Genomic DNA, 27998 nt, shown 5'->3' on the forward strand with positions numbered 1-27998 from the left:
TGTGCCACCACTGCCTGAATAAATGAATTTTTTAATGTGGAAATGTATTTTGCTTCTGACAGTGAAGAATAATATGAAGTGGTGTTGCCATACACACATAAGAAACAGCTGTCAAGGAGGGACGAGGCTAAACTAGACGCTCTCCCCAGTTGGCCTAGCCCCAGCCTTGCAGCACTTCAGGACATGTTCCCTAATTTGCTTCCACCTCCATGGCTCCAGGTGGTCGGATGAGATGAACCCAGCACAGGTCATCCGGACCCTGCTGCCCCTTCTCTTGGAGTCGAGCACAGAGAGTGTTGCTGAGATCAGCAGTAACTCCCTGGAGCGCATCTTGGGACCTTCGGAGTCTGATGAGTTCCTGGCTCGTGTGTACGAGAAGCTGATCACTGGGTGTTACAACATTCTGGCCAACCATGCAGATCCCAACAGGTGAGCAGTTGAAGAGAGCTGCTGCAGCTGTTGGTGAGATGTACCACTCCTGCCCCCGTGCCATGTTGGTGACAGACACCTCCTTGGTTCTGGGCGTTTTGCTCTCATGTGGAAGTGTGTGAAGAGGTACTGGAATCTTCTGCAATGACTGACTCTTAGTAATAACTGTTGAGAGAGTGGAATGTTAAGTGTTCCAGGTAATTGAAGAGATGAGATTAGGTGTGGTGAGATATACGGAGGCACCAGTGAGGTTTCTTCTCATGTTGTGTGACTGTCTGTCTGAAATGGATGGTCTGGGGAAAGGAAGTCTTTGACCTGAGTCTTTAGGCTGTGCTGTGGGGATGTGCTGTACCCCAGGAACTGTGTGGGAAAGGCTGAAGCAGTAGCACTTCCGACCTCCTCAGTGTTGAGGACTTGGGGTTCTTCAAGGACCTTCCTCTTCTTCCTTTCCCTTCCCTGATTCTTGTTTGCTCCTCTCCTGCTGTGCAGCCAGGTCGCTTTGCACTTGGCTTCCTCTTGCCTCAGCCTCTAGAGTACTGGCATTACCAGTGTGTATTTTCTGCATGTGTGTATATGCTTCCCTGTGTGTATATGGCTCACCCTGGGAGTCTTACGTGCTCATTCTCTACTGTATTCTATCTTAGTGAGCCAGGATCTCAGCTGAACCCTGGGCTTAGGGTTTCAGCAAGGTCACTCCTGGGAATCCTGTCTTTGCCTCCAAGGTATCTATGTGGGTGTTGGGGATCTGAACTCGGGCCTTCACTCGTGTGGCAGATAGTTCACACACTGAGCCTTTCCTTAGCCCCTTCTTTTTGTTTGTAGACAGAAGGAACTTGAGTGAGTTAGGTCTGCAGAAGTGACTCATGCAGACTGTCTCCCTCCTCTGAAAACAGTCATGGGCTGACTGTTGCTCACTCCTAGCTTCAGATGCCTTTCCTCTTTTGATTTTTACTTGTACTTTTCATTTTATGAGACTAGGTCTGTCACTGGAATTCAGACTGGCCTGGAACTTGTGATATTCCACTTTTGCCTCCCAAGTGCCGGGATTGCAAGCATGTGAACCCACACCTGGCTTATCTCTCTTCTTTATTTTCCCAGGAAACAAAGTAGTAAAATAGAATTGAGGTCTTGCTGTTCTTGGATTAAACATTTATTGGACACCTAGTATTTATGTTAAACTTGGACAAAACAAAACTAGATGTTTGCCTCAAGGTCTAGTCATCATGTTCTTCAGAGTTAGTTGGGAGGGCTCTGAACTGTGGTCTTATTCCTTAGTGGACTGTGGTCTCGCTCCTCAGTGGGCTGAATGAGTCCAGCCACTGAACTGTGGTCTCCTCCTCAGTGGGCTGGATGAGTCCATCCTGGAGGAATGTTTGCAGTATCTGGAAAAGCAGCTGGAGAGCAACCAGGCCCGGAAAGCCATGGAGGAGTTCTTCTCTGATGGGTAAGCACTGTCTCCCTTAACTCAGTGTTCAAGGCCTCCTGAAAGTAGGGCCTATATGTACCAACTTAGCTGTCCTCAGGAACCACAGAAGACCTTTTTGGGTGTCTGCCTCCTGGGGAGGACTTGGGTACTGACCACCTTCTTGAATTTGTTGATGGGGGCCAGTATTCCTTGCGCACCTTGTGTGGTTGACTCACAAGTGACCATTTTCCCCCATGGAATGAGACTGAAGCAGAAGCAGATTCTTTTTATGTGAGGCTTAACGTGGGTCTCTCATTATCCCCTCACGCCTTGCAGTGGGGAACTTGTGCAGATCATGATGGCCACAGCCAATGAGGACCTCTCTGCTAAATTCTGTAACCGAGTCTTGAAATTCTTCACCAAACTCTTCCAGCTGAGTGAGTGACAGCTTTTGGTAATCTTCTTATGGGAACTTTGATGTCTGGCTAATACTGTGCCGGGCTTCTGCCTGAATTTAGCCACAGCATGACAATGCTAACAAGTGTAGAGAATCCTTCAGAGAAAGTTGGGAAAGGTGCTGAAACTCTTGAGGCCTTTCCTCCTCCTCCTCTGGCTCTGTTTGCCCTCCTCACTGATGGAAGCCTCTTGTCCTGTTTCAGCTGAGAAGAGCCCTAACCCGAGCCTCCTTCATCTCTGCGGCTCTCTTGCCCAGCTGGCCTGCGTGGAGCCAGTGCGCCTGCAGGCCTGGCTCACCCGCATGACGACATCGCCCCCGAAGGACTCTGACCAGCTGGAGGTCATTCAGGAGAACCGGCAGCTGCTGCAGTTGCTGACCACATACATCGTCCGGGAAAACAGGTAGGAGTGTGTGTGTGTGCTGCCTGGAGAACGCAGAACTCTGCAGTACAGCTGTAGCTTGCCTTCCCTTAGGGTATTTCACATCTCTTCGACTCCAGGAGTCGAGCATCCTTCTTGAGTGTTCCTATGGAGGAACTCTTGGACTGACCTAGTCTGTCAGTTGCAACCTCAGTAGATGGTCTGTGCTCTAGTAGTTCAGGTCCAGTTTTAAGATTGATATGTTTATTTATATATTTAATCATTTATTTATTTATCTCCCCCCCCCCCCCCCAAGACAGGGTTTCTCTGTTTAGTCTTGGCTGTCCTGGAGCTTGCTCTGTAGACCAGGCTGGCCTCGAACTCAGAGAGATATGCCTGGCTCTGCCTCCCGAGTGCTGGAATTAAAGGCGTGTGCCACTGCCGTCTGGCCTTAATACTTACTTTGTAACACTAAGTAGATTTTAGTGATTAAATTTGTACTTTGGGGGCTGGAGAGATGGCTCAGAGGTTAAGAGCACTGACTGCTCTTCCAGAGGTCCTGAGTTCAATTCCCAGCAACCACATGGTGGCTCACAACCATCTGTAATGAGATCTGGTGCCCTCTTCTGGCCTGCAGGGATACATGCAGACAGAACACCATATATGTAACAAATAAATCTGGGGCTGAAGAGATGGCTCAGTGGTTAAGAGCACTGGATGCTCTTCCAGAGGTCCTGAGTTCAATTCCCAGCAACCACATGGTGGCTTAGAACCATCTGTAATGAGATCTGATGCCCTCTTCTGGCATGTAGACAGAACACTGTATACATAATAAATAAATAAATCTTTAAAAATAAAAGACACTCTCGGGGGCTGAAGAGATGACTCAGTGGTTAAGAGCCCTGACTACTCTTCCAGAGGATCTGGGTTCAATTCCCAGCACCCACATGGCAGCTCCCAGCTGTTTGTAACTCCAGTTCCAGGGGACTTGACACCCATCAACATAGATATACAGACAGAGCACCAATGAACATAAAATAAAAATAAATAAAAAGGAAGACACTCCTCATGATAGTAAAGGTTTAAAAAAAAAAATTTGTACTTTGGTGGTTTCAAGCCTGTTTATATGCTTTCTGATCACTCTCCCCTACATACCCCTTAAAATACTCATTAGTTCATTCATTTATTTTTAGACATGGTCTCTTTAGCCTGGCTGTCCTGGGACTCACTGTGTAGACTAGACTGGCCTTGAACTCACAGAGATCTATCTTTCTGCCTCTTAAAAAGATTTTTTAATATTTTATCTTTGTGCGAGTGTGAATGAGTATGTTTTCCTACGTGATGTCTGTGCATCACTTTTGTGCTTGTTGCCTGTGAGAGCCTGAAGAGGGCTCTGGGGCCCCTAGAACAAGAGTGACAGGTGGTCATGAGCTGCCATGTAGGTGCTGGGAATCAAACCCAGGTCATCTGGGATAGTAACCAGTGCTCTAACTGCTGAGCCATCTGTCCAGTGGGCAACCCCCGCCCCCAGCTTCTCATTCCTGTGATCCGCCCCCACAGATCCCTTTCCCACATTCATGACTTTCTGTTTTGTGACCCACTAAGTTTACCCAGATGTTTACCTCTGCGAGACTGGATGTTTTAAACTCTCCATTGTACCCGATGTTTAATTCTTTTTCTCTTCACCAGCCAAGTTGGAGAGGGTGTGTGTGCTGTGCTTTTGGGCACCCTCACCCCCATGGCAACAGAGATGCTGGCAAATGGTGATGGGACTGGCTTCCCCGAACTCATGGTTGTGATGGCCACTCTGGCCAGTGCCGGACAAGGCGCTGGCCACCTTCAGCTTCACAATGCTGCCGTGGACTGGCTGGGCAGATGGTAAGAGGCACTTGCCTGTATAACTGTTCTGTACTCAGAGGAGAGGTGGGGAGTTGCAGGTTACTTCCTTTATAGTTCAGAGTTATTATAAAGTAAACCTAAAATTTCTTTCTTTCTCAGTGTTATGATCTAACTAGGCTGTTCATTTCAGACTACCTGCATACCTATTTGAGCATGTGAATACACACACACACACACACACACACACACACACACCCCTACCTTTGAGACTGGGTCTCACTATGTAACATAGGCAGTCTCAGACTCAAAATCCTGTCTGAGTTTCCCGTGTACTGGGATAATAGACACATTGCCATCTTCATTATTTGGTGGAGTTTCCTGCTTAGGCACAAGAGAAGTCCTGGGAAAACAAGACTGAATACACTGATGGTCCTAAGATGAGGCAAGGCCAAGCTGTGTTCACTGTGCTACTGGAACAGACTCCTTTGCTTGACAGTATCTCAGCTTGATTGGAGGCTTGTGAGGGTGCGTCCTTCCATTGGTCCCTTGGATGACTGTGTGTCCTCTCTCTCTTTTTCCTTTGGGACAGCAAGAAATACCTATCACAGAAGAATGTGGTTGAGAAACTGAATGCCAATGTAATGCATGGAAAGGTAAGGAAAGTGAGGAGTGCTGAGGCGGGGAGCCAGGGAAGAGGCTTCTTTGGTCAGATGAAAGTCTCTCCCTTCCGTAGCTCTTATGTGTCCTGGCCTGCAGAAGGCTCGGCCAAGAACCTCAGTGACCCACTTGACCGGGTAAAGTGTACCTGCTGACTGTAAGCCTTCGGGCCTCTTGCAGGTCTCAGGAAGTGATTCTCTGGTAAGGACTCAGCACAGTCCTTTCAAGCACGGGGACTTCTTGTTGCCTGAGATGCTCCTGTGTTGCTGCCTTGAATCATTGTTCTGGGGGTGAGGGGTGGCCCTAGTCCAGATCCTGTAGCTGATCAGTGTGCCTGCAGAGCTCTGGCTGTGCAGAGGGGCTTGAGGATGACAAAAGTCTTAGGTCAAGCACTTTCCTTGACTCCCCACTCATGAAACTAGCAAGCTGGTTAAATTCGGGATAGGGCTCTGGTCTCAAAACCCCAGTAAGTTTCTCCCTCCTTTTCTGTAATTATTGTCCTTTTGGCACTGAGTTGTCAGAGTGAAGAGGCTGCTGGGAATTTAGAAATCTGAGCCTGATATCTGACTTGGTGGTTGTAGGCGTTTTAATGCTTTAAAATTTATTTTATTGTATTGTATTTTTATGGGGGATGGGGTTGAGGCAGGGTCTCTGTAGTCCTGGCTGTCCTGGAACTTGTTATATTCAGGCTGGCCTTGAACTCAGAGATCCCCCTGCCTCTGCCTCCCTTGTGTTGAGATTAAAGGCATGCATTATCATGCCTGGCTTTCTATTTTTAATTGTGTGTGTGTGTGTGTGTGTGTGTGTGTGGTGGTGGTGGTGGTGGTGGTGGTGGTGGTGGTGGTGGTGGTGGTTGTGGTTGTGCCTACAGAGGCCAGAAAAGGGTGTTAGATCCCCTTGAGCTAGAGTTGAGGGCCACCTATTGTGGGTACTTGGAACAGAACCCAGTCCTGTTAGCAGCATGTGCTCTTAACTACTGAGTGTCTCTCCAGCCTCTGTCCACTGGGCTTTTAAGAGAAACACAGAACTACCTGCTATGGTTTGCTTCTCCTTTGGTCTTTGGAGCTGTGTCTTTCTGTATGCAGCATTTAAAACCAGTTAACAACTTCATGAATGGTAATGCTAATGGCAGGGAGAATGCTGATGAGCCTCTTAGAAGCCCATCTTGCTTGAGGGGTCTTAGTTTCCATTTTTACTCCATTCTTCCAATTTCAGTTTTACTTTATCTTGTAAGATAAATTGAGAACTAAAGCTTCTCTGGGTTTCTCTTGCAGCATGTGATGGTCTTGGAGTGCACATGTCATATTATGTCTTACTTGGCTGATGTCACAAATGCCCTGAGCCAGAGTAATGGCCAAGGACCAAGTCACCTCTCCGTGGATGGGGAAGAGCGTGCCATTGAAGTGGATTCAGACTGGGTAGAAGAGTTAGCAGTGGAGGAGGAAGACTCCCAGGCTGAGGACTCTGTAAGTGCTGAGGGGGAAGGGAATGGCTGTCGAGCATGTCTAAATCTTTTCTATTCTTTTCCACCCTGGGTGGCCTTCAGAATTTGGAGTCCTGTTGCATTCTTTTTGCCCACATGCCTAGTGCGAGGCCCTGCTCGTGCGTTGTTCTGGTCCTGCAGAGCAGACGTGCGAAGCCAGTCCCTTGGTGAAGTAACTGAAATGGGATTATATGTCTTTCTTCTCCCTGGAGCTGCCTGTTCTGCTTCACCCAAGACAAGTTTAGGGAGGGATGCATTCTTCATGAGGTGCGGGGCCCTTGAATTCACTAAGGGTTTTTAATTGTCTGCTCCCTGTAACGTGAATTGCTAAATGGTCTTTTAATAAAAACCCTGGAGCCAGATAGTAGAGTAAATGCTGAGAGATCAGAGAGACAAAGGAACAAGCCACAGCCACATCTTGTCTCGCCAACTCTACGAATTCTCTTGACTGAACACCTCTGAGTCCTCAGCCTAAAGCTCTCCAGCTGAAAAGCCATTAGTTCCTGTCTCCTCATGCCTTACATACCTTTCTCTGCCCGCCATCACATCCTTCCTAGTGCTGAGATGCCTCCCGAGTGCTAGGATTAAAGGTGTGTGCCACCACTGCCTGGCATCTAGGGTTAATCTAGTGGCTTGTTCTGTTCTCTGATCTTTAGGCAAAGTTTATTAGGGTACACAATATCACCACCCCTCCTCCCTCTAAAAAAAACTAGAAAATTGCACCTGAAATTGTAGGAGGCTTCAGACATCTGGCTCTTTCAAATCAGGGCAGGTTCCCACTAGACCTGGTGTGTCTCTCCATGGAGTGTTGGAGCAGATGTGTTTTATGGGTTCCAATGTGGAGATTATGTGTGATTAAAAAGACCTATTGATCTTTGAAGGATGAAGATTCTCTTTGCAATAAACTCTGCACCTTCACCATCACCCAGAAGGAGTTTATGAACCAGCACTGGTGAGTTCCTTTAAAGTCAGGCTATCTGGGCCTCTGGTGCTGGGACCTGTGACTTAGTGCTGGCTTTTGTTCCTTGTAGGTACCACTGTCATACCTGTAAGATGGTGGATGGGGTGGGGGTGTGCACAGTATGTGCGAAGGTGTGCCACAAGGATCATGAGATTTCCTACGCCAAGTATGGTTCTTTTTTCTGTGACTGTGGAGCCAAGGAAGATGGCAGCTGCTTGGTGAGAGATGGAACCTTCATGATGTCATACGGGCAACTTGTTAGTAACACAGGAATGTCTAAGGCAGACCAGAAAATTCCCATGTTAGCTCTGTATGGCCAAGGATTTGTTCTCATTCTGAGTGACGTGTCCGTTTGTGGCCCCAGCACTTCACTTAGAGCATTAAAAGCCACAACCTCCTCTTAGAGTCAAGGCCTGATGCTCTGAGTGGGCAGTGAAGATAGGCGTTGGGTGAGCCCCATGGATCTGGGCTTGGGAATCACATGTATAGCCAGTTCCTCCTCTACTTCCAGTATCTTAGCAGTATTTCATCTGGCTTGTGGCAAGAACTTGGGGACACTGACCTTTTCTGTCCCTAGGCACTGGTGAAGCGAACTCCTAGCAGCGGCATGAGCTCTACCATGAAGGAGTCAGCATTTCAGAGCGAACCGAGGGTTTCCGAGAGTCTGGTGCGCCATGCCAGCACCTCACCCGCTGACAAGGCCAAGGTCACCATCAGTGATGGGAAGGTTACTGAGGAAGAGAAGCCCAAGAAGAGCAGCCTGTGCCGCACAGTTGAGGGGTGCCGTGAGGAGCTGCAGAATCAGGTGGGGCTTCCTGATGGGCACTAGTGCATGGGACAGAGTTTAGCAAGTCTGAGTCACTAGTGTGAGGCTCTCCTGGCAGCCCAGTGTTCTCTCTCGTTCTTGCATTGATCGTGCCAGGAGTGTGTGTTGTCCTTTTCTGGGGAAGGATTTACAGTAGTGGGAGTCATTCTAGAACATGCTTTCTTGGCCAGGGGTCCTCATCTGGCCCAGAGTTCAGGAAACCATTGAGTGATAGGAGAGAGGTAGTTATACATGCTGGGTGCTTTGAATGACTTAGGGTGTCTGTGGGACCCTGGCTTAGAAATATTCCTCTCATCAGTAGTGCATTGACTGCAGTCAGAGCTAGGATTCTGGAGAGGGGAAACCAGTTTGCTAAAGGCAATAACTGTCAAGATTATTGCATATGACCCATGATTTTTCGTTCTTTTTTTTTTTTTTTCACTTGTGTATTTCGATTTCTCTCAGGCCAATTTCTCCTTCGCTCCTCTCGTGTTAGACATGCTCAATTTCCTCATGGATGCCATTCAGACCAACTTTCAGCAGGCTTCAGCTGTGGGGAGCAGCAGCCGGGCACAGCAGGCCCTCAGTGAACTCCATACAGTGGACAAAGTTGTGGAGATGACGGACCAGCTGATGGTGAGTGTGTTGTAAAGGGTAGCAAGGTTTGGTGACTATACAACCTGTGCCTCACGGCTTCCCAATATGTGCCAGAGCAACTGGGAATAGATTTAGAGTTAGTTGGTCCCAGGCCAAGCAGAAGCTAGAATCTGTGGTCTCCTCCTTCCTTAGCTATACTCTGAGCAGTGTAGAAACCCACAGATGAGCTGTGTCTGGGTATTTAGGGAGTAAGTCCTCTTTTTATTAAAGCTTCTGAATGCATGAACTCCTAATGCTCCGTTTTGGGAACACTCTAACAGAAACTCCTTTGTAGAAAAATTGAAAGCCTCTTGACTGTGTCTTCCTTCCTAAGGCTCAGTAGCTTTGTCCTTTTCTGACTTCTAGCCCTGAGTTAAAGACAGCTTTTCTTTAGTTATTCTTTCGACTTGGGATGCAGCCTGTCAGTCATCTGCCTTAAGACTGCTCGCCCAGCTCTGCGGGGGTAGGTAGAGGCAGTTCCTGGAGGGGCAAGTGTAGACGCCAGGAATGAGGTCATAATAGATTTCACAAGGGGCCTACCAGTGAGTTGTACCCAGGAATACACACGTGGACATATGCCAGTGCTTCATTAACCACCAGTCCTTTCAGAGCAGAGGATTTAAGGTTTCAGATAATGATTTCCAAAACTAAAGACATAAGTTGATGACCTATCAAGCTGCCAACTTCACTTTTGCTGGGTGGGATGCATAAAAGAAAAATACTGTATATCTCTACCATCGTTTTATAAGTAAAAATAGATTTTAACATTTAATAAGCAGCCAGTACTTAATTTACTTTCATGGAAAATTTACCCTGCTGTTCTAGACAGACTGAAAATAGTAGATTTACTCAGCTGAGCATGGTGGTTTGGAGGCTGAAGTCTATTACCGTGGTTTTTTTTTGTTTTTTTTTTTTGAGCCCTTGCTAGCCTGAACTCATTATATAGACCAGGCTAGCCTGGAAAACACAAAGATCCACGTGCCTCTGCCTCTCAAGTGCTGGGATTAAAGGCTTCTGCCACTGTGCCCTGCTACCTTTTCTTTGTTGTTGTTAGTAATTTTTTGAGAATAGTTATTTGAGAATTATATACCAGCATATAATTTATTTTGATCAGATTCACAAACCCTCAACTCCTCCCAGATCCAATGCTTTTGAATGACTAAAGTGTGCCATGCTTATTATTTGCTTACTCCAATACTTTCTCTGCTTCTCCCTTCTTCTAGGTTCCTACCTTAGGCTCACAGGAAGGTGCCTTTGAGAATGTGCGGATGAATTACAGTGGAGACCAGGGCCAGACTATCCGGCAGCTCATCAGTGCTCATGTACTCAGGCGGGTGGCTATGTGTGTGCTCTCTTCCCCCCATGGGCGCCGCCAGCATTTGGCTGTCAGCCACGAGAAGGGCAAGGTAGGTTCTGTGATTCCTTCCTAGTCATTTTAGGTCCTGATGATCTTAAATGCTAAGTGGAGCAGAGAGATGACCATGTTCAGATAGACCCTGTGAGGGGATACATCTGCTGCTTTGGTTGTGAGAATGCTTTCAAGACTGATCTCATTAAACCTTTTGGCTTGAACCTGAGTCGATTGGTTATCCCTAGAACTGAGATGGCTAGGGAAAGGCTCTGGCGAAGGCAGTGATCAGCCGGTGTTGAGGACAGCATAGTTCCCATTTGTGCCCATTTTGGGGCACTGAAAGGCACAAGCAGAGAGGCAGAATCCTTTTCAGGAAGACCCGATGTTCCTTGTGTAGTCCTTTCTGCTCTTTAGAAACACAGTGCTACTAAGTTGGGGTGGAATGTATCTGTTCTCTGTTCTTGCCTCTCATCAGGGCTGTTTTAACCTTAAGTGAAAGCATGGATAGTTCTTAAAGCAGCTGGCCCATAAAGTACTAAACGGGATGCTTGAGGACAGTGGCTCACAGGAATTAACTAGTTAGGATTATTATTGATTGGTTTTTTTGAGACAGGGTTTCTCTGTGTAATATCTCTGGCTGTTCTGGAACTTACTTTGTAGACCAGGCTAGCCTCAAACTCAAGAGATCTGCCTGCCTTTGCCTCCTGAGCGCTGGAATTAAAGGCATGCACCACCATGCCCAGCTGGAATTAACTATTATGAAAAGATTCTGCACAGAAAAGTTGGTTTAATTACTCCTTTCTTTTGCCCTCACTGGGAGGAGGGCATGAATGTCCTTCCATGTCTTTCTTTGGGGAGAAATAGAAGCTAATCTTCATCTAGACATTTCCTAAGAGATGTAATCCATAAAGCAGGCCAGTGACCCACACCCCTTCCAAGGGAGCCTTGTTCTGCTCTGGACTCAAAGGGCCATCCTGGGACTGGGGCTAAGCAGATGGTGGTTCCTTTGCAGATCACAGTACTACAGCTCTCAGCGCTTCTGAAACAAGCGGATTCCAGCAAGAGAAAGTTGACTCTGACCCGCTTGGCTTCTGCCCCAGTTCCCTTCACAGTGCTGAGTCTTACTGGAAACCCCTGCAAGGAGGACTACCTGGCAGTGTGTGGGCTGAAGGTAAAGATCCAGTGCAGGAGTGACTCCCAGAGCTCTGAGCTCTGACCAAGTCTGCCTTGGCCTCACCTTTACCTTCTCCTCCTCACTGATAGCTAAAAGCATAAAAGCTACTGGAATGCAGAGTCTTTCTCTGAGCTCGCTCCATGTCTCTCGTTTGCTCCCATATTCGTGTGTTCGGGAATCCTGAGTGTCTAGGCAGGGAATGTTAAGATGGAAACATGGGAGCTCTGAAATGGATCAGCCCACTTTACTAGGCACATTTAACAGTTTGTTCTTTAACCGGTGCCCAGGACTGCCATGTGCTCACCTTCAGTAGCTCGGGCTCTGTTTCGGATCACTTGGTGTTACATCCCCAGTTGGCAACAGGGAACTTCATCATCAAAGCTGTGTGGTTACCTGGTTCACAGACTGAGCTGGCCATTGTCACTGCAGACTTTGTCAAGGTAAGTGATGCTGGCTTGCTTTTAATTCTAGAACACTTGAATTAAAAACAAATATTCTGATGCTTTCAGTTACATTGTTAAGTAGATAGATACGTGTCTCTAGGAATTGGTTCTTTACACATCTGTGACTACTTGTTATAAATCTGTGTATTTCTTCCTGCTCATACCTTGAGGGATGTGGAAGACACTTGTTTTTATGTACACCACGGTGCCTAGCACCTTACTAGTTAGGGACTTGTTGACTGGAGGGTGAATGCCCATAACTGTGAAGTTGTAGCTGTTAGAAGTTGCTGGGGTACTTTAGGGTGGGACTGAAAGAGGTCATCTTTCTTTACTGCTCCTGTCACCCTGCAGATTTACGACCTGTCTATTGATGCCTTGAGTCCAACCTTCTACTTTCTCCTGCCGAGCTCAAAGATAAGAGATGTTACCTTCCTTTTCAATGAGGAAGGCAAGAATATCATTGTCATCATGTCCTCTGCTGGGTACATGTACACACAGCTCATGGAGGAGGCCAGCAGTGCCCAGCAGGGGCCCTTCTACGTCACTAATGTCCTGGAAATAAATCATGAGGACCTGAAGGTTAGAGACCGTCTTGACACTTCCTTCTGTTCCCTCTTTGACTTGTTTAGCAACTCCTCCGTTGTCTCCTTTCGGTTTCCTTATTTTTCCTCATGTGTACATGCATGTGCATTTAGCTTCTTCTTACCTAATAGCAAAATCTAAATCACTAAGGCAATTCAGCTGCAAGGTCCTTGCTTCTTAGAATCTGTTATCAGAGTTACTATGTCGCTATGTTACTAGAGTGACGTGTCGCTCCAGCAATGAGGGATTGCTAACGAAAAACACCTTTCTAAAAAATATAGCTATTTTATGTGTATGGGTGTTTGCTTGCATGTATGTCTATGTACCACATTCATCTGGCACTGAAGACCAGAAGAAGGTTATCAGTCCTCTGGAATTGGAATTACAGACAGTTGTGCGCTGCCATGTGGATCTGGGAATTAAACCCAGGTCCCTGGAAGAGCAGCCAGTGCTCTTAACCACTAGAGCTATTACTCCAGCTTAATACTCCAGTATTAATCGCACATGACCAGTTCTGGGTAATGCCCAAAAGGAAACTGGTCCTAAACAGAAATCCCCTTCAGCTTTTATGGTTTCACAGCCCCAAGTTACACTTGAGCAATTAAACATGTTTTACAGAGACAGAGATCCCAAGGTTTGGTTGTTCGGACAAATGGGGAGATTTACAGTGTAGAGTACTGTCAGTTCTCCTGAGACAGATCAGGGCTGCTCTTCCCAGGTAGCTATTCACCAGGGTCATCCTGCCTACCTGGCAGAACTGTGCCCTTCCTGATAGAGGCACCTGTCAGCCAGGGTCATCTTCTCTTACTTGCCCTGCAGCTAGAATTTACTTTTGTGTGGCATACTATTTTCTGAGAATGTCAGTTTATTACGTCCATCTCAACCTTCCTGTGACAATTATATGAGGTCTTATGCTTGGGGTGTGGTGGTTTAAAGTCCTACCCCAGAACCTGGGTTCCAGCTAGTAAGAGAAATCCTGCACATGTGTGTCTTTTCTCCTGCAGGACAGTAACAGCCAGGTGGCAGGTGGCGGCGTGTCTGTCTACTATTCGCACGTGTTGCAGATGCTTTTCTTCAGCTACAGTCAGGGCAAGTCCTTTGCGGCCACTGTCAGCAGGAGCACTCTGGAGGTGTTGCAGCTCTTCCCCATCAACATCAAAAGGTGAGAGCACTGGTGGGTGCCGGCCTCCTGGATGCCCTCCCTTCCCATCCCCACCCCTCGCCTCTCCACTATTACTTCACATACTGGCTCTGACCAGGCTTGCACTACTCCAGTTGAGTATCTTTAAAGACAAACAGCCATGATTGGCAAGTTGGGCTACCTGCTTGCTTGTTCTTCACCATGGAAACACCAAGCTATAACAGGCTGAGAGGATTTACTGTTACACAGAGAGAAAACCTGTAGTCAAGGCAACTGGTGTGATTTTAACAATGACCAAGTTTCAAGGAGGAGACAGTGCCAATGAGACACTCACCCTGCCCCAAGGCCCTTTCATTTTTGCCTTCTTGAGGAGCCCCCCTCGCCCCATCAGTAAATAGGACACACATCAGTCCTGGGGGTGTGGCTAGAACTGGGGCAGGTAAGCATGTTTATCAATTTTCCTGATGTCAGAGGCAGGTGTGAGGTGGTGAGTTCTGTTTAAGGAAGAAGAAGAGATTCAGAGTCTCTTCTACTCCTTAGCTGCTACAGAAGAGCTGTTTTAGATCTGTAGGGAATTAGCCTGGTTTGGAATGCCATCAAATGGGCAGAAGAACTGTATAGGATACCATGTCATCCACCTTAGGCAACCCTGTGGCTTTAATAGTTGGTAGTCTCGAAAGGTCACTCATTCCAAGTAGTGAAGTTTCAGGAGGACTCTTGCGGCACACACTGGAGTGATGGTAGCATACACATGGCTCTTAGTAAACTGACCCTTGGCGAATCTGAATCCTTGGCCAGGGATTCTGTTCTGAGTAACTTAGCTACTCTTTGTAGGACAGTCCTTTTTAAAGGCGGGGACTGAAAACCAGGGAGGGGACTGACACCACGTCTACTTCTGTTGTCTGCAGCTCCAATGGTGGCAGTAAGACTTCTCCTGCGCTCTGCCAGTGGTCTGAGGTGATGAACCACCCTGGCTTGGTCTGTTGTGTCCAGCAAACTACTGGCGTGCCTCTGGTAGTCATGGTGAAACCAGACACTTTCCTCATCCAGGAGATTAAAACTCTTCCCGCCAAAGCAAAGGTCAGTGCCCTTTCCCACATTTCCTGCTTAGAAATTTATTCTATCTCCATATTGTGCCATAAATCCATCATTCTAGCACTGGGAAGTCTGAAGCAGGAGGGTTAAGAGTTTGGGGGCCAGCCCAACCTGCATATTGAACCCCCATCTGAAGAAACAAATGAAGGAATGGCTGGGCCTTTGCTGCCCTTCTGCCCCCCAACCTGCCTGTGGAGCTGAGGTTTCCCCCCTCTCTCCGAGACTCTCTCCGAGGCTCCGAGCCACAAGTGTGAGAAGTAACCCAGTGTCCCACCCCACCCGCCTTTTATCCTCTCCTCCTAGATCCAAGACATGGTTGCCATTAGACACACTGCCTGCAATGAGCAGCAGCGGACGACCATGATCCTGCTGTGTGAGGACGGCAGCCTGCGCATTTACATGGCCAATGTGGAGAACACCTCTTACTGGCTCCAGCCTTCCCTGCAGCCCAGCAGCGTCATCAGCATCATGAAGCCTGTGCGAAAGCGCAAAACGGCTACAATCAGTAAGGCCCTCCAGAACCCTGGGGCAGGGTCAGCAGTCTTCTAGACAGTGACAGAGCAGGTCCCTGGGGTGGTCAAGAGATGAGCTGGCTTTCTTGCTTGCACATTTGGTGAGGTCAGAAGCTAGTCCTAGTCAATTTTCTGAAACAAAGGCTCATGTGGGCAACCACCATTTGCTACCTGCTTTGAGCCAGCAGTTTTTGGTGCCCCATAAAGAATGTTGTCTTCAGGTTTGGGTTTTCTTTGGAGTTAGGGAAGGTGGCTTACCTGTGCATTTGATCTCATTGAAGCGTAGATCCTTCAGTTGCCTAATTTCCCACAGACTAGTGTGGACGTCAGGTCTTGCTCCTGGCTGTGAGAGGACTCTTTGAAGAACAGGAAGTGTGATTTTAGGAGGGAATGATCCTGGCTAAGTGACGTATACTGTAGGCATCATTATGTTTTCTTAAGTTGTTCTAGAGTTTTTATGTTTGAGATGATGATGTAGCTTATCATCTTGTAAAGAAATAGATTCTGTTGTGTTATGAACTGTACACTCCATACTGATACCAGGTTCTGTATGGTGGGTCACAGGGGTTGGGGTAGTACGCTGGAGAGCTGATCTTGATAAGCATCGTGATGGGACGATGATGGAATCTCACTTGGTTAGAGATTAGAGCTTACGAGCACAGGCTCCGAGTTTAACCCGGAATGAGAGCAGAGGTGCTGAGACCCAGCACCAGTGCTCCCGGGCAAACTGGCCCTGTCCCTACAGCAGCCCGCACATCCAGCCAGGTGACCTTCCCCATCGACTTTTTTGAGCACAACCAGCAGCTGACGGATGTCGAGTTTGGTGGCAATGACCTCCTGCAAGTCTACAATGCACAACAGATAAAGCACAGACTGAACTCCACTGGCATGTATGTGGCTAACACCAAGGTGAGGAGCACACAGGGCTGGCTCACTTTCTGGGTTAGCACTCTGTCTTTTCAGCACTAGGCTTGAACCCAGGCACCCCACCATTGAGCGGCACTCCACACATCCTAGAATCAGACATAGAATATGTACTCAAGAGTTGCTCACTTTTGCTCAAATGATCCTTGAATAAACCGACATTCTTTCAACTGCTGAAGGTCTTGAGTCCCACTAGGCTAAATTTGAACTGTTAGCAGGGTTACTATGTACAGAACGACAGGGTGGTTAATGCTTGTGGGGGCATGGAGTTGTGGGGGAGGGAGCCTGACACTGTCTCTCTCCTCCCTTGGTCATGACATGATTAGGATGGAGTTAAAGAAATGAGGTCTTACCTAGTAGCCACTGAGGCAGTGTGGGAAGAAGGGTTCTGGGAATTTGTGACATGTGCTTTTGTCCTTGCAGCCTGGTGGCTTCACCATTGAGATTAGCAATAACAGCAGCACTATGGTGATGACAGGCATGCGGATCCAGATTGGGACCCAGGCAATTGAACGGGCTCCATCATACATTGAGATCTTTGGCAGAACCATGCAGCTTAATCTGAGCCGTTCCCGCTGGTTTGACTTCCCCTTCACCCGAGAGGAAGCTCTGCAGGCTGACAAGAAGCTGAACCTCTTCAGTGAGTGAGCCATCCAGGGCAAGCTGGAGCCTTCTCATTCTGACTAGAATAGACGACCACTAGGTGGCCCTCCACTGTTAGGGATTCCTGCTCTACCTAGTTCTCCCTTGATTTGAGGTGTAAGAGGTAGGCTGCCGGAAAAGGAGACTGCTTTTTTTCTTGTTGATGGTACAGACTTTTTGCATGTTAGGTGAATATTCTACCACTAAGCTATATCACGAGCTCCTTTTAAACTTATTATTTTGAAACAAACAGGCCTTGAACTTGGGATCTTCCTCCCTTAGCCTTCTGAGTATCTGGGATTACAGGCCAGTGCCAGTAGGTCTATTAAAAAGAATAGATGTGGTGGTACAGAGAGGGCATGCTCAGTTAGCTATTTGCTTTGGTGTTGTATTGGCCTCATCGATGGAGCTCTTCTATGTCAGAGGAGGCAAGACTGATCAACATGAAATCAAGAGGCATGTGCTCTATCAACTGAACTATATCCTTGGCTAAAAGCTTTTTACATTTAATTCAAGCATTCATTCATAGACAGGGTCTCATGTACTTCAGCCTGTCCTTGAGCTCACTGTATAGCTGAGTATGATCTTGAACCTCTGATCCTCCTGCCTCTACTTCCTAAGTTCTGGAATTAGAGGTTTGTGTCACAATGCCAGTTTATGTGGTGTTAGGGATGGAACCCAGCAAGCACTCAAGTGAGCTACATCCCTAGCCCCAGGCTTTCTGCACTTTACATGTCCCTGAGCATTTACTGGCCGTTTAGCTGAAGTTCTTTCTCCTAGAAATAGTTACTTTTGTGTGGATGGTGATGACCTGTTTTCTGGTGACAAAGAAAGTGCTTAGAGACCACTGGGAATAAGGTCTGGAGGTGGAACGCCAGTGAGCACCAGAGGATCTTTAGAGTGATGGTTAGGGTCTTTCCCAAGTTGGATACATCAGACTGGTCCATCGAACTGTTCTTGTGCATTCAGCAGTGAGTGCTGCCAAGTGCCTCAGCAGACACGGTTTCCGAGTCTGTGATGGATGTGATTTGCACCTGTGCCTGACTGTGCTGTGCTTTGCCTTGGAGTGTGACACAAGCTCTAAGTAAATATGCTTCCTAAAGGATTCTCTTGCCTATTGCAGTCGGTGCCTCGGTGGATCCAGCAGGCGTCACCATGATAGATGCTGTAAAAATTTATGGCAAGACTAAGGAGCAGTTTGGCTGGCCTGATGAGCCCCCAGAAGAATTCCCGTCTGCCTCTGTCAGCAACATCTGCCCTTCCAACCTGAATCAGAGCAATGGTACTGGGGAGAGTGATTCAGCTGCTCCAACTACGACCAGTGGCACTGTCCTGGAGAGGTACCAGTGTTGGCAGGGTTTGGCTTTGTTCTTAACCATTTTGCATTAACTGCAGAGCCCTTCTGTGTCTTGAGTCTCCCAAGTCTAGTCTGTGATTGTCAAGTTCTCACACTGAACATTCAGTTTCTCCCTAATACACACACAGAGCCTGGGAAATGGGCTCAGAAATCTGGGTCTCTGTCCAGATAGAAGCTTGGTCGTTTATGGAGTGTTCCATAAGCATTTGACTAGCCAGAGACTGCAGACTAGAGAGTGTTCACAGCCGTGCTCTAGATGAGGGTCCAGACTGAAACAGCAGCACACATCTGCCCTCTGTGCCAGTCCTGTCGTCTTCTCATCTTCCTCTGTGGTAATGACACTGCCAGCAAGAGAGGCTGCCGTAGCATCTTGCAGGAGAGAGCAGTGTCCTTAGAGCTCCCTACGGTGGCATTCGTCAGCACATGCTTGGCTTCCTTGTGCTGGGTGGCTGCTGGTTTGCCATGGTAGATGAAGCAGGTCCTGATGTAAGAGTGAGTTTCTTACATTGTAAAACCTGAGATAGCCATGCTTGGAGTTGCTGCGCCCCACCAGCAGCCTCCCCACTTCTGCCTTTCTTCCCTACCTCCCCACCCCCCCACCCCCACCCCACTCCCGATTCATATATCGTTTGCTTAGGATGTGTTTCTAGGTTTCTCTGAGCTTCACATTTTTTTCCTTTTTTTTTTCCCTTTGCTTCTCCCCCAAGTTCTGAAACTGAGTCCCTAACCAAGCTGGACCGGTTAGTATGCCCTGTTTCTTTTCTCTGCACGAGTGCGTGTGTGTCAGAGAGCAGCGTCCGCATTGGTGTGGCTTTGCGCTGATTGGCTTCTGTTCCAAGTCCTGCTACTTTTCTGTTGTGGTCATTGCATGGCTGCAGAGCTCTCCATGTGTAAACTGGAGCCTACCTGGGACTGTGAGTGCACCCTTGGTGTTGGCCACATCAGCCTCTCGGCTCTGTCTTCCTTAACCCATTCTTCCTGCTCATTCTGTAGGACAGATGCGAAGGGATGGGGGTAGAGGGGCAAAATGCCCTACCAGTTCATAAGCTCCTGGAGCTTGTTCCACTTCCCTTTATCCTGTGCTTCCTCCATCTTCCCTCTGTCTTCGGCGCCTTCCTTTATCCCTGCCCTTTCTCACTCCGGCTACCTTCTCAGTGCTTTCCTCTCCTGTCCAGACCCCAGCTCTCAGGATGATGGTTGTTTTACTATGCCACTTAAATTCACAGGAGTAAGCCTAGAGCATGTTATCTGATAGATTACTATTTAATGGCCGAACTTCCTGCTTCTTTCCTAATGGAGAAGTTCCATGTTCTATCTTTTGAATGTTCCAGTGGCATGCATCTAAAAATAGTTTGTTTGTTCCTGTACTTAAAGCCCATAGGAAATGCCTTGTGCATTTTCCTGGCTGTGTAAGCAGAAGCCTAACCTTAACATTGCCAGTGTAAACAGATGGCTTTAACTTCTCCCTTGTGCCTCCCTTTGCCCACTGATCTCTGAACACCTGAGCTTCGGGCACTGTTGCATCGAGACTTAAGCCCCTCTCAGGATCCCTGCCACAGGCAGTAGAAGGAAGCACATTTATCCTCTTTGAGGAAGAAAAGCTCGTCTTTGAGTGGCGGATTATGAACATGGCCTCAGGTTGATCTCCGAGCAGGAGCCAGGTTTCTTCTGGCCTGTAACACAGGCAGCGATATGCATGGCGCCTGTGGCAGGTTTTATTGTGCTTTGATTTTGTATTTGGCATTCGATAGCTGTCCCCAAGATCCTCACAACTACAGCTTGCCCGGCTGACGTGAGGCAGAGAGAACAGTGCTTGTACTCAAGCCAGGCTTTCTGTCTCCCCAGGCTGGTTGTGAGTTCTTTGGAAGCCCTGGAAAGCTGCTTTGCTGTTGGCCCAATCATCGAGAAGGCAAGTCATTTCTTCAAAGCACACGGGAGCTTTCTGAAGAGGCAGGAAGTAGGGTTGTTGGCTGAGGCCTGTTGCCTTAGAGCATAAGAGTACTGACAGCACAGTCTTGATTACAAAGCATCCCTGATCTCTGCACCTGTGTTGTAGGAGGGTTCTGGTTTCGAAATCTTCTTGTCTGATCTTTCTAGTCCATGGAGGATAGCCTGTCTTGGCTAGCCTGCAAGGAAGGAAGGGGAGATGGGGAGAGGGCAGACTAGAGGGTATTCCACACTGCATCGGGGGCTCAGTGCTAACCCTATTGTCTTCCACATCAGGAGAGAAACAAGCATGCAGCTCAGGAGCTGGCCACTCTGCTGCTCTCCCTGCCAGCACCTGCCAGTGTCCAGCAGCAGTCAAAGAGTCTCCTGGCCAGCCTGCACACCAGCCGCTCGGCCTACCACAGCCACAAGGTAATCAATCGTCCCTCTCTGGGAGTCCTTCTGTAGAAATGGAAATTGTCCTCACAGGGAGCCAAGTCAGTTGGGTCTTCGTCTGGAAAGCAAGGCCCTAGTGGAGTGAGAAGGAGGAAGGAACTCACACTGAGATTAGAGCCAGTCCCAAGTTTCTCCCAAGAGATGTACGAATGCTACTCTAGACTGAGAAAGCAGGCTAGTAGGCCACTGGAACTTGCTTTATTTTTCTGTCTGTGACAGGATCAGCAAGTTTAGAAGAGAGTGACTATGGGTGGGAGAGTGCGAGGATCAGGATGTGCCCTAGGTGATTAATATTCTGTTGTTCCGAGCCCTCAGCTGGGGGCTGGGGTGAGAGGCACACGTGTGGCAGGCAGCTGATGAGTGGGGTTATTGTTGGGCCTCAGAGGGTCTCCAGAAAAACCAGCCAATGTCTGCTGAAGGAGGTAAGCTGAGCCTCTTTGGGTAGATGGGAAACATGACAGTGCAGACCAGTTGGAGGAAAAAGCACTCGGGGGCACTGCCAGCCTGGCGTTTGTGCCTCTGTCCCGTAACATCAAGGAATGTATTCAGCTTGCCAGGCTTCCCAAGGAAAGGTTGTTCAGAAGCATCATCCTTGGGTAAAGGCCCTACTGAGGGATGGCTGCTGCCCGAGGAAGTGATCTGCTGCTGTAGTTGTTGATTGAGTAGATACTATTTTCCTAGGACACTGTGAAGCCATTTATGTGGTTGTTGAAATTTTTGTTTGTCTTTTGTTTTTCAAGACAGCGTTTCTCTGTGTATCAGCTCTGGCTGTCCTGGAACTCGCTCTGTAGACCAGGCTGGCCTTGAACTCACAGATCCACCTGCCTCTGCCTCCAGAGTGCTGGGATTAAATGTGTGCGCCACCACCACCCGACCGACTGTTGACTTTTTAAAACACTGTTGATTTTGTATCAAGCAGTTGAGCATTGGGCAGCCTGAAGATTGGTTTTGATAGCTGGTGACAGTTCTTGACAGGAGTTTCCAGCCCTCCATGTGATTTAGTGCCCTGCCTTTGTTTACGGTTAATCCTCTGTGACCCTGTGTTTTATAGGACCAGGCCTTGCTGAGCAAAGCTGTGCAGTGTCTCAACACATCTAGCAAAGAAGGCAAGGACTTGGACCCTGAGGTGTTCCAGCGGCTAGTGATCACAGCTCGCTCTATTGCCATCATGCGTCCTAACAACCTTGTGCACTTTACGGAGTCAAAGCTGCCCCAGATGGAAACAGGTGAACTTGGCCTATGTGGCCGTGGTCCTGAAACCTGCTAAATGCACTTTCTTTGCCCTCTGTCATGCTCTTCTTGTTCTTGTTGGCTCTGATGACAGATAATCTGTTCCCTGTTTTTTAACTTTGTAGGGTCTCTGATGTTGCCCCATTTTAACTAACCTGACCATCCTTGAATTTGCTTAGTGTTCTGAACCTCAGCTAGTCTGTTGTGAAGTTACGCCAGGGTGAAGCTGAGCTTGGTTTCGCCCTGGTGCCACAGCAGAAGTATGGCAGGAGTGGGATTTTCCTACACTGGATCTCTTTGTAGAGGGTGCAGAAGGTTATGCTCTGGGTGAAGCTGAGCTTGGTTCCGCCCTAGTATTTGGAGGCAGTGTGCTGCGTGCTGTGGTGCTGGTCTGGCGGCAGTGTACTGTGTGTGCAGTGGCTTCTCAGTGCTTCTTCCATCCTCTCCTCACATTGGCTGGCTGTGGCTCAGTACCAAACCTGGTTTGCCATCATTAGAAAGAGCTTGTGATGCCCCTGCAGTCCCCTGTCACCTGTGTGTTCCTGTATGCCATTGCTTTCCTGTCTGTCCTTCTAAGGATGCAACCCTGCAGTCAATCCCTTTGGTTTAGTCAGACAGTTGAAACAGGCATCTTTGACTCTGCTGTACAGATCCTGAATGCTCCCCTCTCTATCTAATTCTAACACACAATGTTTTCTGTGATGTTCCTTTCCCAGACTGTTTTTTTCCCAGATGTGCCTGCTGGAATCTAGGGATAGTTGGCATATTGATTGGGGCCCCACTTGAAACTCCCTCCGCAGGCAAGCTTCCTTGACCTGAGTTAACCTTAAAACAAATTAAATTCTTTCTTAGATTTACTATCGTTAATAATTTCTTTTCTCCTGCGTAGAAGGAGCGGATGAGGGGAAAGAGCCGCAGAAGCAGGTGGAAGGAGATGGCTGTAGTTTTATCACTCAGCTTGTGAACCACTTCTGGAAACTCCATGCTTCTAAGCCCAAGAATGCCTTCCTGGCCCCTGCCTGCCTGCCAGGTATCATGCTAGCAGGGCTCCTTGGACTTGAGACTAGTGAAGTAGGTGTAAGCCCTTCAACAGTGTGGCCTTTTCCTCCAGAGCAGTGGCAGAGAGACGTGTGTGAGCTCAGTGCATTGCACCCATGGAAACGAGCAATGTGGTGGGCAGGTGTGCATGTGTCGTATATATATCCTACCTTCGTGTGGGATTGCATAGTTCACATGGGGCCGACGATGATGACAACTCTGTACTTGTTATTCAAAAACAAAATATGTGAAAGATTTGAGATTAGCACATGCCTTAAATCCCAGCACAGGCAAAGGCAAGTCAGTGTCTGTGAGTTTGAGGCCAGCCTGGTCTACACAGTGAAGTTCCAGGATATCCAGGGCTGTTACACAGAGAAATCCTGTTTTGAAAATAAATTAATTAATTAAAAAATAAGAAGAAGAAGAAAGACTTGGTTGAGAGACTTATATTCAGAGGTAGGAATATAAGAGAACCTGCCATGGAAAGTGTTTTCATTTCCAAGCTGTTGTTGCCTTGGTTCTCTTATGTGTCACATTCCTGAAAGCTGGGGGAAGAGGGAGGACCCCACAGCCAGAGAGAAGAATAGATGTCCAGGGCCCATTGTTGTTTGAAGATCACTTGAGACCTACACCCTAAAAGGTCTGTCAGAGACCTGCTTTGTCAACCCCCCAGTTTTTGGAGAATGTGGGGATGTTGTTACCTGCCCACACCGAGTTTCCCTGCCTTGCCTGGAGCTGTCTCCAGTGATTCCTGCTTCTCTGGGACAGGCTCTGCAAGGGCTTTTGAGGACACTTACAGCATGGGGGCCTTAATAAAAGCAGCTCCATCACAGCTGACAGGCCACTCCACAGTGTGGGTTGTTGGCCTGCTTTGCTGTGTGTCTGTCTGTTTTTGTCTTGCTGCCTTCTATGTGATAATGAGAATTTGTGCTTTTGTCTCAGGCTTTCAAGGTAGGAGTTGTTTTTGTCAACAGATTTTTATATGATCCTTTTCTTCCATTCAGGCCTCACTCACATTGAAGCTACTGTTAATGCACTGGTAGACATTATCCATGGCTACTGTACCTGCGAGCTGGACTGTATCAACACAGCATCTAAGATCTACATGCAGATGCTGCTGTGTCCTGTACGTATCAGCACAACCCTTGGTGCCTTTGGTCAGCCGGGAGTGTGTGGAAAATAGCCTTAATTTGCTAACCTAATGAAATAAAATAGACTTCCAAACTGATGGGAGGGGCTGGAGAGGCGGAGGGGCTCAGCTGTTAAGAGCACTGGTTGCTCTTCCAGAGGCCCTGGGTTCAATTCCCAGAAACCATATGGCAAGTACCAACTGCCTGTAACCCTTGTTCCAGGGGATCTGACACTCTCTTCTGACCTTGGGCATTGTATGCAGGTGGTACACAGTCCCACAAGCAAGCAAAACACCCACACACAAACAATAAATAAACCTTTTTAAAAAATTGATGGGAGTTAGTAATTGCAAATATCAGTAGAGGCTGTAGGGAATGAGACTGGGAAGGGAGGGCGTGGTCCTTCCTCAGTGCTTTCTTTCCTGCACGTACTCTGACGCCTGCTGTGGAACCAATGCTGAGTAAGTATTGTTTAAGTGAATGCACGAATGGCTGTGTTATTGTGCCTGTTACAGAAGATAAGTGTTAACAAGTGCTATTTATGTCATGGAGCAAAGAGGAACGTGAGGGCTTGATTATGTGATGAAAAGTCAAAGCTCATTTGTAGAGAGCCAAAGTGGCTTCAGGATCAAATGGCCTTGCAGACTATCCTCGGCAGCTAAAAGACAGAAAGGTGGTGAATGGTCTTACCATGCCAAGTCTGGAGAGGCTGGCCTGCTCCATCCTGCTGCGTTTGGCCAGGAGGACGCAGGTGAGAGTAGACAGACTTCTGCCTTGTCTAAGTGGCTGACAAGAGAAGACGGTGGAGTCGCTGCTCATGTTGATGGAATACCTGAGCTTGACACCTGCCTTTCAAACCCTAGGATCCTGCTGTGAGCTTCTCCTGCAAACAAGCTCTAATTCGAGTCCTAAGACCCAGGAACAAGCGGAGACATGTAACATTGCCCTCCTCCCCTCGAAGCAACACTCCAATGGGTAATGTGAAGTCTGAGTTTGGGGTGTACACAGGGTGGGCCTGTGGGCCCAGGAAGAAGGTGCAGCCTTGGGATATGCTACTTATGTTGACCATGGGCTTTTCGGTTTTCTGTTCCTTTAATATTTTATACAGTAGTGTGGCACATAAAAATGTGTATAAATAGAATAAAATAAAGCCAAGGCTATGGGAACATAAAGGTGCCATGGTAACATGTCCAGGACACAGCACCTGCAGGACCAGTTTCCGCATGATTAGTAAGGGAAGATCTTGCATTTGGCTGAAGCATCCTAAAGCCAAAAGTAAGTTACAGTAAGTTTAGTAATAATGTGATATATTGCTGTTTTAACTATGAGTTAGTATAAAAACTTAGGGAAGAGCTTTGCATTTTGTGGTACCATCTTTGAAATTCAGTGTCTGGCTCTCCCTGGCAGTTTGTCTCAACTTGGACTAGCTGTGTCTCAGGTGCTCAGTAGGTACATAAAGCTGTGCCTAGTGTGGACCAATCATGGCTTCTTTTGCAGTGCTGGAAATTGAACTAGGCCTCATACGTGTTAGTGCTTTACTGTAGTCCCATCCCACAGTGCATGTCTAGAGGAATGTATATGACTAACTTTCAGACACTCTTCTAGAATAACATTTATTGTGTGAGGGGGCCTAGCAGATGACTCAGTTGGTAAAGTGCTTGCCTTGCAAGCAGGAGGACCTGAGTCCAGACCCCCAGCATTGGGGAAGTGGAGATGTGCGGACGCCTGGGCTGACTGGCAGCCAGTCACCCTGAGTCAGTGAGTGCTGGGTTCAGTGGTCCCAGGGAGGCCTGATCTCTACTTGGCCTCCACAAACATGCATGCACACATCCACAGTGTGGGAAGTTAGTATTTCTAAGAAAGGACTTGCTTTAGCACCCCAGCAAGTAGAACACAGATCTCCATCCTTTTCTAACAGTCTGAGATCTCACTGGGGCTTCCTCCTTGGTAGAAGGGTTTCTACAGCCTTCTGGCAGGACCTGCCACAGTGCCTTGGTTTCCAGTCTAGGGCTCCAGATTTCAGTCATGGTTTTGGTTTTTCTCATAGTGATTGTATAGTTTGACTCTCACAGACCTGTTTGGAAAATGGAGTCTAGGCTGCAGGGACAGGGACACTGACACTCTTGAGTTCTTTTCCTGTCCTGTCAAAGCTTTGTCTTCTGAGAATGGAGCCTGGAGGGCCTGTGGGGTTCAGTTTCTCTGTTTTTTGAAGTCTTAAGTTTTTTTATCCTTTCTGGACTGTAAGAGTTTTTTCCTGTCAGGGGAGGGTTGGACTGTTAGTGCTGACCACCATCTTCCCCAGACCCTGCTAGTTGCAAGGAAGAAGGAAAGTAGGCATCCAGTGGAATACCTACAAGTTTGCCCTCACAAGTGCAGGGTGCCAGCTGGAGCCTTCTTTAGGCTCTTTTGCTATGTGACCAATCACATTATATGTCAAGGAATAAGTGCCTTTAGGTGACTGGGGTTTCTTTGACCCAGGAGACAAGGATGATGACGATGATGATGACGCAGATGAGAAAATGCAGTCATCAGGCATCCCCGATGGTGGGCACATCCGTCAGGAAAGCCAGGAACAGAGTGAGGTGGACCATGGAGATTTTGAGATGGTGGTGAGTCTGGCAGCAGGAGAGGGGAGGAGGAGCCTCCAGCTCCCCTCTGGTTCCTACGCAATAGCTTTACTGTGTGCTGTGCGACACTGATGGGAGTTTTTTCTCTGCAGTCTGAGTCGATGGTCCTGGAAACAGCTGAAAATGTCAACAATGGCAACCCCTCTCCCCTGGAGGCCCTGCTGGCAGGTGCTGAGGGCTTTCCTCCCATGCTGGACATCCCACCTGATGCAGATGACGAGACCATGGTTGAACTAGCCATTGCCCTGAGCCTGCAGCAGGACCAGCAAGGTAGAAGGCAATGCCAGGAACATAGCAACCTTGCACAGGGAAGAGGGCGTGGCAGTTACTGATACCCTGCTGACTTAGCTTGTCCCAGACTGGGAGAGAGGTTGATCTGGGTGAGAGCTGCTCAGAGGTACAGGTGGAGAGTGAGGCATGGCTCTGACAGTTCTGGGCCAGGAGCCAGTCTCACAATGACCGCTGGTTTGATTTGTGAATGGGTGCCTCTTGAATCTGTAACTGAACTTGGTGGGTGGACAGCAGTGGCCAGAGGGGTCATGTGCTGGTGTTTAGACTCCTGAGGACAGCAGATGGCCAAAGCAGTGCTGTGGATGGGGCTGAGGGGATGCTGTGTTCACTCTCCACTTGTTTCCCAGGCAGCAGCAGCAGTGCCCTGGGCCTGCAGAGCCTGGGACTATCCGGCCAGGCACCCAGCTCTTCCTCTCTGGACGCAGGAACCCTCTCTGACACCACAGCATCAGGTAACTGTCCACAGCAAGGAGCTTGGCTCAGGGCCCTGAGACCCTGCAGCCCTGTTCAGTGCTGTGAGAGTGTGACGGGCAGCTGCTTTGACAGGCCATCCTGGACTTCCTGTTTCTGCCTCGGCTTTAGCCATGTGCTCTGGAAGGCATAGTGCTGCCGCTTGGCATCAGCGCTTGTGGCCCCGCTTCCTCACACTTTGCATGCTGCCTGGCTTTGGCTGATACACAAGGAGAGGTCCAGGGAGTATCGTGTTGGCTTTACAGCGTTCTGCTAGAGTTCTAACATGTTAGACAGTATAGAAAGAGACAAGAAATAAAGCCAAACTTGACTCTTAGCCTTCATTTGCAAATTGATTGAAGCCACAAGCAGCCAGCAGTGACTTGTGAGCATGGGAGAGAGGTTTTTGTCCAATTCGGTCTCTAGGAAACCTTCTCTTACATTGTCTTTGTTTTGAGTCTCTTTCTTAGCCTGGTAAAATTCCATATAGAGAGTTGGACCAAACTGTGGGTGGCAGTAGCACATGGGAGAGATCCTTTGAAAATCAGCCCAGCCATGAAGGGATGGGCACTTGTGCAGACTGCTGCATCCCTGCATT

At 48.1% G+C, this 27998-nt stretch overlaps 1 protein-coding gene across 8 annotated transcripts in view; it reads left to right on the top strand.

Annotated features, from left to right (window-relative positions):
* The window catches only part of Ubr4 (ubiquitin protein ligase E3 component n-recognin 4), a 116419-nt gene that overhangs the window by 38539 nt on the left and 49882 nt on the right, over positions 1 to 27998 (top strand). For 3 of the 8 annotated variants that reach the window (XM_028875261.2, XM_028875264.2, XM_028875262.2), the window contains exons 29-60: positions 220 to 429; positions 1772 to 1873; positions 2171 to 2271; positions 2494 to 2692; positions 4340 to 4528; positions 5079 to 5142; positions 6421 to 6612; positions 7511 to 7581; positions 7661 to 7808; positions 8168 to 8395; positions 8861 to 9031; positions 10255 to 10437; positions 11395 to 11553; positions 11844 to 11996; positions 12351 to 12578; positions 13586 to 13743; positions 14631 to 14802; positions 15121 to 15322; positions 16075 to 16238; positions 16677 to 16893; positions 18019 to 18235; positions 18960 to 18992; positions 20098 to 20161; positions 20476 to 20610; positions 21686 to 21860; positions 22581 to 22664; positions 22754 to 22894; positions 23907 to 24028; positions 24896 to 25007; positions 26511 to 26641; positions 26752 to 26929; positions 27298 to 27402. In XM_028875261.2, the coding sequence (XP_028731094.1) occupies positions 220 to 429; positions 1772 to 1873; positions 2171 to 2271; positions 2494 to 2692; positions 4340 to 4528; positions 5079 to 5142; positions 6421 to 6612; positions 7511 to 7581; positions 7661 to 7808; positions 8168 to 8395; positions 8861 to 9031; positions 10255 to 10437; positions 11395 to 11553; positions 11844 to 11996; positions 12351 to 12578; positions 13586 to 13743; positions 14631 to 14802; positions 15121 to 15322; positions 16075 to 16238; positions 16677 to 16893; positions 18019 to 18235; positions 18960 to 18992; positions 20098 to 20161; positions 20476 to 20610; positions 21686 to 21860; positions 22581 to 22664; positions 22754 to 22894; positions 23907 to 24028; positions 24896 to 25007; positions 26511 to 26641; positions 26752 to 26929; positions 27298 to 27402 (4808 nt within the window). The remainder of the gene's footprint in view (positions 1 to 219; positions 430 to 1771; positions 1874 to 2170; positions 2272 to 2493; positions 2693 to 4339; positions 4529 to 5078; positions 5143 to 6420; positions 6613 to 7510; positions 7582 to 7660; positions 7809 to 8167; positions 8396 to 8860; positions 9032 to 10254; positions 10438 to 11394; positions 11554 to 11843; positions 11997 to 12350; positions 12579 to 13585; positions 13744 to 14630; positions 14803 to 15120; positions 15323 to 16074; positions 16239 to 16676; positions 16894 to 18018; positions 18236 to 18959; positions 18993 to 20097; positions 20162 to 20475; positions 20611 to 21685; positions 21861 to 22580; positions 22665 to 22753; positions 22895 to 23906; positions 24029 to 24895; positions 25008 to 26510; positions 26642 to 26751; positions 26930 to 27297; positions 27403 to 27998) is intronic. The other 5 variants (XM_028875268.1, XM_028875267.1, XM_028875266.2 and 2 more) reach the window with 4 other exon arrangements.

The sequence above is a fragment of the Peromyscus leucopus genome, chromosome 2, assembly GCF_004664715.2.
Source record: "Peromyscus leucopus breed LL Stock chromosome 2, UCI_PerLeu_2.1, whole genome shotgun sequence".
NCBI lineage: Eukaryota > Metazoa > Chordata > Mammalia > Rodentia > Cricetidae > Peromyscus > Peromyscus leucopus.